At 39.9% G+C, this 10,782-nt stretch overlaps 2 protein-coding genes across 3 annotated transcripts in view; both read right to left on the reverse strand.

The window, feature by feature from the left end:
* Positions 1 to 10,782, reverse strand: part of LOC121920651 (leucyl-cystinyl aminopeptidase-like) — a 409,227-nt gene that overhangs the window by 209,072 nt on the left and 189,373 nt on the right. The window lies entirely within an intron of this gene.
* Positions 1 to 10,782, reverse strand: part of LOC121920971 — an 84,821-nt gene that overhangs the window by 59,834 nt on the left and 14,205 nt on the right. Inside the window, exons 2-5 of one of the 2 annotated variants that reach the window (XM_042448329.1) lie at positions 5,947 to 6,084; positions 5,301 to 5,350; positions 3,917 to 4,016; positions 1,571 to 1,659 (exon numbers count right to left, since the gene is read on the reverse strand). In XM_042448329.1, the coding sequence (XP_042304263.1) occupies positions 1,571 to 1,659; positions 3,917 to 4,016; positions 5,301 to 5,350; positions 5,947 to 6,084 (377 nt within the window). The remainder of the gene's footprint in view (positions 1 to 1,570; positions 1,660 to 3,916; positions 4,017 to 5,300; positions 5,351 to 5,946; positions 6,085 to 10,782) is intronic. The other variant, XM_042448331.1, reaches the window with a different exon arrangement.

Raw genomic sequence — 10,782 nt, forward strand, 5'->3', positions numbered from 1 at the left:
ATGCTGCATGCATCCCAAGAGGCTGGAAGCCATGCCAAAGCTATTCTCTAGTCCTAAGGACTGCAGTGTAGCTTTGGCGCAGCTTCTGGCCTCTTAGGATGCATGCATCATTTAAACAGCATACCTCAAAAGTGACCCGAAGCAGCTTTATTTTGGCCTGTCTGTATGGGCCCATAGTTGCTATTTTCTTTGTGTTGTCTTTTCATTTTTTTTTTTTTACATGTGTGCATTTTCTTAGTCCCGCCTATGCCTGGTTGACTCTCCACACATCCTACAGTCGCCATTTACCGTAATTCCCTCCTCATTCATCCAGCCTTTGTGGTGAGCACAATAGTTATGCCTGACAAAAAAAATGTTAAAGTTCTTTGGCATCATTTTCCTTTGCTTCATCCTTTACAGCCTTTGTTTCATACTCCTAAATTTTATCCTCAACATATCCACAGGTTAGATCAAACTCCATAATTTTGGCCCCAAAACCTTCCCTCCACTTATACATAAAGTCGACTTATAGTCAAGTATATACAGTAGGTGGGTTACTGATTGTCCCCATTTCCCAACAACAAAGTATATCACCCACAAACCTCGGGTCTTCCAAGACCAGGGAAAGCTAGGGGGAATGGAGAGCCTTTTTGCAAAAAAGAGGGGACTTTCCAAAAAAGTTAAAAACTGAAGTGTTGGTGGTTGGCAACCTATAATACAGCCTAGCGGTACTGCATGTGGCTTATAGGCCACTTTTTCCACATTGCTGTAATAGAAGAAAAGTACAGTGCGCCTGTGCCATATGCCGGTGCACCATATGCGGTTTCCAGCTTACACGGAAGCCATGCTGCAATTAAAGCAATGGTGCACATGCCTGTGGCGCACGGGCTGCCCCAAACCATGAGCATGTGCCCCGTTGTTTCCAATGGGGCACGAGCATACGCGGATTTTCCCTTACACAGGGGATCTGAAATGGATCCTCCATGTAAGGGGAGGGCCCGCTGTATAAAGAAAACTGATTTAACACTCAATTATCCCCAGAATACTAAGGAAATGATGACCAAACATCCTTTACAGTACATACACATCACAATACCACAAAGAATAAGAAACTCTTATTGTGGCTACAATCCAACATTTCCTCTGAATAGAGTAAATATCTACATGCAGAGGTATATTGCACCAGCACTACCCAACCTCCATGCAGAATAGTAATAATGTAAGTAATACTGTAAGTAAGATGTCAATTATGGGGTGCCATTGTGCAATGAGCAGGGGTTAGTGCACACTGCATAACTGCAGTGTGCAACACTGCTTCCACTTCTGTGAGCAGAATACATCTGTCATCCTATAGTGAATAACGCATCCACTATGCATAGTGCAGCTTATGCATGTGCATCTCACCAACAGGATGCCAGCTAATGCGTGTGTTGTAGCCAACAAGATTAGTAGGTAAGTTTCCTTATGGGAATGGGAGGTTCATAAACCTCAAACACTCAGCGCAACATATGGTGGTCATTAGTTTATCCAGGATGCCTGCTTTCATATCCCTCTCATTCAACGAGAGATCAAGTGTCTCTCCACTGCTTACCTAATCCTGTCAGTAAGAGCTTCTAAAGAAGTGTTTAACTCCAACATAAGAGCAGCTCGAGAACTTAATCCTTCTGTAAGGAGCACCACCTGCAGAAAAAGTCATATATGGAACAATTTTTTAAAAATACTTGATGTTCCCTCTTTGTATAAATATTGTGTTTATAAAAACTGAACCATCACAATATCATGACATCCAGTGGAAGAAAAGGTTAGGCTTAAATGGAAGCTTTGTGTTAATGATACAGTGAAGAGAAATAAAGAATATCCATAGCTATGTATATGTACAGATTACTGTACTTTGTGATATTGCATACAGTCCACCGTGTTTTTCTGTCCACTTCTTTTTTTATACAGTCCTCTATTCTAGTTTGTCCCATGCTAGCCAGTGTGGCATAGTTGTTGGAGCACTGGATTGCAACACTGGAGACCAAGGTTTGAATCTCTGCTGGGCCAGATAAACCCACTGGTTGATCTTAGAGAAGTCACATATTCTCAGCCTCAGAAAAAGCCATGATAAATCCCCCTTCAGGTGGCCATAAGTCTGAAATGAAGGCATACAACAATAATAAAAGCCACTTTTAATCCCATATGGGGAGAAAAGCAGGATATAAATTCAACAAATAAACTCTTTGCCTCAAGCATTCTAGATATGTATAGCACACCTGCACTGTACGCAGGCTCACTATACAAGAATTTGAGGTTACACGGATGGCGAGCCTTAATATGGTGAATGGGGATTTGCCTTACGTAGGGGGTGGGGTCCGGAACAGATCCCACACATAAGGCAAGAGTGCACTGCACAACAATGTCTGTGTTCAGTCTCTTGGAGTAAAGCTTGATGTCCTGAAGACTGAGTACCTAAAGCCACAAGCCTTTGTCTCATCCCTCTTCCCCATGACAATGCTCAATAAACTAAAACATATCACCTTCCAAGGTAGCAAGAGTGATAACTGGAGAGGAATTTCGGCAGGTGTTGTTTGTTATCTGGTTGGGTGACAAGCAGCACCTATTGAAATTTTCTCTTCCATAGAACCACCAAAGGTGCAAGAGCCCTCTCCAGTTTTTCAATCCTATCCCTAACATTGTGAAGTCAAAAGTTTTCATGGCCAGCATCCATAGGTTTTTTTGTGGGTTTTTCAGGCTATGTGGCCATGTTCTAGAAGAGTTTATTCCTGACATTTCGCCAGCATCTGTGGCTGGGATCTTCAGAGAATGCTTCTAAAGATGCCAGCCACAGATGCTGACGAAATGTCAGGAATAAACTTTTCTAGAACATGGCCACATAACCCAAAAACCCACAAAAAAATATCCCTGAGAGTTTCCAACCTCTGCAAATGGTAGTCAGTGAAATAGAGGAAGACTGGTAAAATTTCCAATACCACTATGTTACCTCCTAATTTTGTGACAGCCCCCAAATCACCACAACACATAGTAACAAATCAAAGGTACATCATTTTCAAAAATTACATAAGTAAAATCAGTATGTTCAGTTCTCTAACATTTCAAATGAATAATTTATTTTTATTTTATTTATTTATTTAATTTCTATCCCTGAAAGGGACCCAAAGTGGCTCAAAATGTTATGCAAAAAGAGATTCAGAATATGGTAAGCCACAATACCTCAGCAAAGAGTCATAGTGACCAAGCTGCAAAACAAAACAAAAAATGGTAACCATGGGCAATGATCGATTTGGGAATAAATCAAAGACCCAAGAAGCTCCAATTGTTTCTATTAACACCATGAGACAGTACTGCTGACCAGATGCATTCCTCTCTATTTTCGTCTGTCAACTTCTGTGCAGGTCTTCTTCACCTTCCTTTCCCATGTTATTGTCACACCAAAAACTCCCTCAGGAAATTAAGGGCCGAAACAGGTGGCCTTAAAGGGGTGGTGTCACACCGCCCCTTTGAGCACCAGATCAGGGCCACAGCAACCACACGCCACGGCCCCAACCCAGTGTTTTTCCAGCCCCCCAAAACTGGCAAAATGCTGCTCCTTTTGGAGGCAGAAAAAGGGTGGCCTTGCTGCCACCACCATGGCTTTTCAGCATTTCAGCAGCATGGCACGTGTAAATGCTGCACCGCCAAAACACTGTGAAGTTGTCACACCTGCAGTCAGCTGAGCGGCTTCCTGGCAGCATGGATGCAGCATTAGAGCATACAGTGTCTAAGCACCACAATCAGAAGCTGCCACCAACCTGGCCCTAAGTTTCAAACAGCTTCAGAAACTTTAAACAAATATTTTTGAAAAAAGAGATTTTCCCATTCCCTTATTTTGACAACTTCAGTAAAGTCTTTCACACAAAATTCAACTCAGTTATTTTGTTAATGTTTGCCATATTACCTGCCTTTCTAGCTGCAGTACTTGAGCCTTTAGAAGATTAACGCGTCTTTCATCAAAACACTCACTTTTCCCTTCTTCTATAAGTTGTTCATAATTGCGCCTAGGAAATAAATACACTTCTTTATAAAGAATGTCAAGTCTTCACACAATGTTATATTGATCTTTAATAGCTACAATTTATTGGAACTATTAGATGACATGTTAAAAGCAGAAAGGTGTCCCCCCCACCCCCTTTAACCTGGCCAATCAAAAACCCTGTTATTTTCCTGGAAATTGCTTCTGGTATTTTTTACTGTACTTGCATAGCTTGAATGTTCCTTGATAGTTTCTCACGATCTTCTTGTGAGGAACAACTCTAAACAACACATACTACTGTATATACTCAACTATAATTCGATCTCATGTATAAGTCAAGGACAGGTTTTGGGGCCAAAATTATGGATTTTGATGTGACCCACGGATAAGTTGAGGGTAAAATTTAGGGGCATGTAACAAAGTATCCGTGGACCTAAGGAAAACAATGCCAAAGAACTTACAAAATTCCAACAGGATTAACTGTTGATGCTCACACTAAATGCTGACTAGATGAGAAAGTAGAAGGGGAGTCAATGCTTCCAGGACAGATTACAGTCTTTCCTTTTATCAGGTGATGGTTCCACGTACGTGTGTGTGTGTGAGAGAGAGAGTGTGAGTGTGAGTTAAAATACAGTACTTACATTGACCCATGGATAAGTCGACTCAGATTTCTTGGGTCAATTGTTTGATTAAAATTTCTAGACTTATACATGAGTATATACAGTAATTACTTCCCTTTTCCAATACATTTTGAGAAATAAATAATCAATTTTATGGAATTTCAAACAGAGTTCTAACATTATTAACATGTGCAGAAACTGAAGAAATGTTTTTTCTGCTGTATGTTTTTCTGAAGTCTCTATCACATGGATGGACTATGTGCACGCTATGGGTTGTATACAGACCCCAGGAGATTTTTGTGACCCACAGAGGTTAAAAAAATTGAACTCTTGGGGGAGGGGGATAGGGCATTTCCATCACATTTGAAGCCCCCCAGGCCCCTAAGGGGTCAAACACAAAATTTTACAAAAAAAAAAAAATCCCCTAAAATGTCCTCTCAAAGCCCTGAAATGCTCCCATGTCCCCTACAGGGTATTTGGTGGCACCTGGGGACAAAAATGATTATTATTTTTTGCAAGTGGGAGGTGTGGCCCTCCAAGGTCCGGGAATTTAATATGGCTCCCTGGCATTCTACAATTGCCCACCCCTACTCCATCACATTTTTATCACCGAAAGGTTTCAGTAAAACACTTCACATATGGAGAAACATTATAATTTTGCATTCTTGCTATCTAGAATCAATCAGTACCTTAAATCTTTTAACTCGTACTTTATTCTTGTATTTTCCTCCTGTAGTTTCTAAAAATAAACCCCAACAATTAATATATCATTGGAATATATAAATAACGATCTCATTATCCATTATACAATCAGTGCCCCACACATATACATGCCTTTTATACACAAATACATCTAAAACACTGTGAATCACAATAACAGTATCACATTTTATTATGGGAGAAAAAAGTAATTTAAATATAAGATAACTTAAGAGTAAAAAGTGAAATAAGGAAATGATGTAAATGAAAAAGAGGTGTTATATAATAAGGAAATAACAAATGACATTATGATAAAGTACACACTAAATAAATGTGTTAAAGACTTCTGTACTGAGTCCAGTTTCTGTATAGAATATTGCACATACAGGAGCAGGCAGAATACATTGGATAAGTGGATATGTCTTCAAAATGAATCTGTAATGCAAATCAATTGAGACATTTCACTGGCATGTTCTTCTATACATGCCCCATATACTTACAATACTAGAATACTAATACATTTTGAAGTATTTAGTCAAGATTTCAATCCATACCGTCAATATAAAAATATATTTTGTTACAAGTCTTAGGGTAAGCTGATAACACACTGGATCCAGACAAACCAATCCCTTTTACCTTTTGATCATTCTTGTTCATAAAAGGAATATGAAGTTCTTTGTTATGTTCATCTTCTCGAACCACTAAGTTATCCCGACATGCTAAACCCTGAGACAGATGACTGTCTGCAGAGTGCTTAGGTAAGGGATTTCCAACCTACAACACAAAACCAGGACCATAACTGTTTGAAAAGAATAGCAACAACAAAAGGGAGCTGACAGACACAGGCATCAAGCAAACAAAGTTGACAAGCTTTACAAAACTAAAATGTGTTAATTTTTGGACTTTCAGTGAATTCCATGTCTGAAATTTAAAAAGAAGGATTATAAAATTAAATATATACTTTAATGGTTATTTCTTTTTTCTTTTCACAAGACCATTGCAAAAAGAATAATAATGCTATGATTCACTGCAGATGAACCATAATATGCATGTCTGTCACTCTGTGGGTATATTTTGTGCTTAAGACAAAAATACTAAACACTTTTAAGCATTCATCTGAAGTAGCAATGACTGAACTACTGAATTATCACAAACATTTTTTTTAAAAAAATGGACAGAGGAACACACAGAATAGAGGAAAATACCACAAAATCCCAAATACACACTTAGGCCAACCAAAAGGAGCAAAATATATTATGCTAGCTATTGAAGCCCACTGGTTTCTTCATTAGACAAGAACGTTAAAAATCATACAGAAAAACAAATGTGACAATGGGGCAAAACAGACTGTCCCCAAAGGGGCAGACTGGGGCTGTCCTCGAAGCTGTTCACCCCAGAGCCATGGCAGACAGACATCGTGGCCCCAATCTTCCCTGCCTCTGGCCCAAATAGGAGCAGAAACAATCCACTCCTTTTTGGGCTGGTTTTGGGCTGCCTACATCCTTATTTGGCCATGAGTGAACTGGGGATAAACAGCAGTAAAAACCAATTAAATTCAGCCCTTCTGAAGTTTTTCTTAATTTTCAGAACCACTACAAAATACTTTTTGATGCTTTACAATCCAGTTTTTGCTAATGACTGTGGTGTGATCAGTGCCACTGCAGATACCAAAATTAGGATTGATTATGTATATAGAAGAATGTGGCTGACTCCACATCCAGTGACTTCTTTCTCTATGTCTCTTGGCTTTTGATTTTTGGCAGTCCACTGTATTGGCTGAACTCTCCTGCAGTGCATAAAGGATAATTTCATGATAAAAACACCTGGAGAGAGAAAATCACACTGAAAATGGAATGTACTTGAACATATCCTTGCAATCAAGCAATTACTGAAGAGACACATAGATGTGACAAGGGTTCCTGAATGCACAACATTTGAAATCCACTGCCCAAAGCCAAGGAAGGATGTGCTAGATAAGAAATCAAGACATACTAAAAGAATGTCTCCAAAATATAAAGGATTTCTGAAGGTGTCCAACATAAAACCTCAATACAGTGGTGCCTCGGGTTACGAAATTAATTCGTTCCGCCATTCCTTTCGTAACCCGAAAATTTCGTAACCTGAAACACTTTTCCGTTAGCACTGGAAAGCCTATAGCCGCACTTTGCAGCATTTGAATTTCGCGCCGAAATGAATTTCGTAACCCGAAAAATATTTCGTAACCCGAAACAGTTTTTGCCAATCCAACTTTTTCGTATCCCGGAAATTTCGTAACCCGATCATTTCGTATCCCGAGGCACCACTGTATATCCTTGCAACAACAACCACAAACCATTTGTCAAACCAACAAATGAGGCCACTTCACTATCCACAGGCTAGAGAATAAGTATCTACATAGACACATTTTATCATTTAGTACAAATCAGTGTTAAAAGTTTGATCAATAACCTAAAGACACAGGATATGTCAAGGATCTGAAGACAACACAAAATAATAAATTTGAATGAGAAAAGGAAACCTTTGTGTTTTGGGTAACTGGTACAGCAAGCCCAAAACTTTGGCTTTTCTGATTACAATGATAATGTCTACATTTTATAAAGGACTGCCTTAGCTTCCCTCAGCAGAAACTGAGCAGGTAGTTTTCCACTGAGGTTTACATCTATTGTACACTTATGAAAGTGAACACAAATGCCACTGATCCCAGTAGGAAGGCTTGCAGGCATGACACGTTCAGTGCCAAACAAAGGTCTCTAATTAGTGAAGAGTTCCGGTCTGACAGAAAAAGGTCTTAACCTTCTGCTGGGAATAATGAGCTAGGCGATGTCTGAAGCACCCAAGTAAGCTTCTGAGAACAAGAATGGCACTGAGAACTGCTTTAAATGTGCTAAAATGACAGACACCATTGACCGAACAGTGAACCGTACACTTGGCAAAGAGCAAAAAAATGCTTGCTACAGGGAGGAGATTGGGTCTTTTTTTTCCACTTGTGTATCTGAATTCAAGACTAAATCTGGTAGGCCACATTACTTAGCAGAGTTATTCAAAACAAAACTGGAGAGTTTGCTGGACTGCAGCTATTGTTTGAAATCTTTGTCTTGTTGGCAGTATTTATAATAGGAAAGCTTATGGCAATTTCCCTGAACAGCAGAATGAACTGAATTTTAACACTTATAAAAAGCTCATTAGTAAAGACAAGACTTTAATAGCAGGGTAGCAAAAGAAACTTTTCAAATGGCAGATTATTAAAATTGTTACTAAACAAAACGCGGAAGCTTACAGATTATTTTTCTTGCCACACAAGTTGTTGACCAAAGACATGAAAACATGCAAGAATTTCCCCATATTAAAAGCTAAGAAGTAATTAGAAGGAAGAAAGACAAAAAAAATGTAATAATCAACAAGCCTTGTCCTTCTCGATCTGTCTGCGGCCATCGATACCATGGACCACTGTCTCCTAATAGACGTACTCTCTGACCTTGGTTTCTCGGGCCTTGTCCTCGACTGGTTCACATCTTACCTGTCAGATAGATCTTTTACAGTGGTCTCGGGTGGTCAGACTTCATCCTCTGTCCCCTTATCTGTTGGAGTTCCTCAGGGCTCTGTTTTGGGTCCCCTTTTGTTCTCTTTATACACACTCTCCCTTGGCAAACTTATTAGTTCTTTTGTTTTCTCCTACCATTTATATGCTGATGATACCCAGCTGTACCTTTCCACCCCTAATCTTTCATCAGAGCTAGAGCAGCAAGTGTCATCCTGTTTAACAGCTGTCTCCCACTGGATGCACCATCGGCGTCTGAAGCTCAATATGTCCAAGACCGAGCTTCTTGTTTTCCCACCTAAGCCCACCCTTCACTACTCCTTTTCTATTTCTGTCAATAACATCTCTATCCAGCCGGTCCAGGAAGCCCACAGTCTTGGTTTCATTTTCAACTCCTCTTTGTCATTTATCCCCCAGATCCAGACTACAGCCAAGGTCTGTAGATTTTTTCTTTATAATATTGCCAAAATCCATCCATATCTCTCAGCTTCTACCACAAAAACACTGGTCCATGCCCTAGTGGTCTCACGACTAGACTACTGTAACCTCCTCCTGGCAGGGCTTCCTCTCTCTCACCACCACCCATTAATTTCTGTTCAGCATTCAGCTGCACACATTATTTCACTCGCTCACCATTATGATCGTGTCTCCCCTCTGTTGTCTTCTCTTCACTGGCTCCCTCTTCCTTTCCGCATCAGGTACAAACTTTTGCTACTCACCTTTAAAGCCCTGCATGGGCTAGTCCCTCTTTATTTAACTGATCTTCTCTCTCCCTACATCCCTACTCGCACTCTCCGCTCTGGTAGCCAAAGTCTCCTCTCTCAACCCAGGATTTTCTCTGCCCTGTCCCGGATCCATCCCTTCTCTCTTGCTGCCCCTCATTCCTGGAACCTTCTTCCTCTGCATGCACGGCTCATCACTTCCCTAACCAATTTTAAGGCTGAGCTGAAAACCATATTGTTTAGGGAAGCGTTCTCAGGGAATCTGTGATTGTCATCTGGCTGTCTGATAATGTTTGATGTGATTTGCTTTTATATCTGATGTTTTTTAATTTGTTTTTTCTCTCCTACATTGTAATTTTATCTATTTCTCTATCTAATTGTTATTACTTTTAGAGTGTACGCCTCGGGCAGGCTTTTATATATTCCTTAATTTTACTGACTTTGTACAGCGCTGTGTATAATTACAGCGCTTTAGAAATAAAGTTTAATAATAATAATAATAATAATAATCATGTAGTTAAATTTCTTTGAAAATCTAGTCAAAGTAAAACCAAAATAAAAGGGGATGCTGAAAAGTTCTGAGCCTGACCATGAATGGAATTACTTAGAGCCATGAAATCTACATGTTATTCCACATATTCACCTTAAAAGTTCAATGCACTTGGCACATCTGTCCTCAAGGTTTTTTTTACCCCCCCCCCCCCCCCCAAATCTGATGCCTGGTCACTGAAATACTGCTTGGCTACTGCTATCACCTCTGAATCATTCAAAAATTCCTTTCTTTTAAATTCTTTTGAAGGTTTGGAAACAGGGAATAGTGAGATGGAGTATGAACCATCTTCTGGTGAGTAGGATGGATGGTCTATGCACTCAAACCTCAAATTCATCAGAACATCTACCATCTTGCTAGCCCTGCGAGCAGGTACATTGTCCGGCAAAAAGACAGCACCTTTCCTCAGCTTCCCTCACCATTTTTCCTTCAATGCCTCCTTTAACTGGCACAAGAAGTTAGAGTAGTATTTTGCATTAACTATTTCGCCCTTATGAAGATGGTCCTTATCCCCAAAACTGGCCAAACAGTTTCCTGCTGATCTTTGACTCTTAATTTCTTCAGCCATGGAGAACCCAAGCACTGTCAGTGCAAGGACTGTTGTTTGGGCCCCAGGTCATAGTGATGTGATGAGCCGTTCCAAAAAATTATCACTAGAACCA

Source organism: Sceloporus undulatus, chromosome 2 (genome assembly GCF_019175285.1).
Source record: "Sceloporus undulatus isolate JIND9_A2432 ecotype Alabama chromosome 2, SceUnd_v1.1, whole genome shotgun sequence".
NCBI classification, from domain to species: Eukaryota; Metazoa; Chordata; class Lepidosauria; order Squamata; family Phrynosomatidae; genus Sceloporus; species Sceloporus undulatus.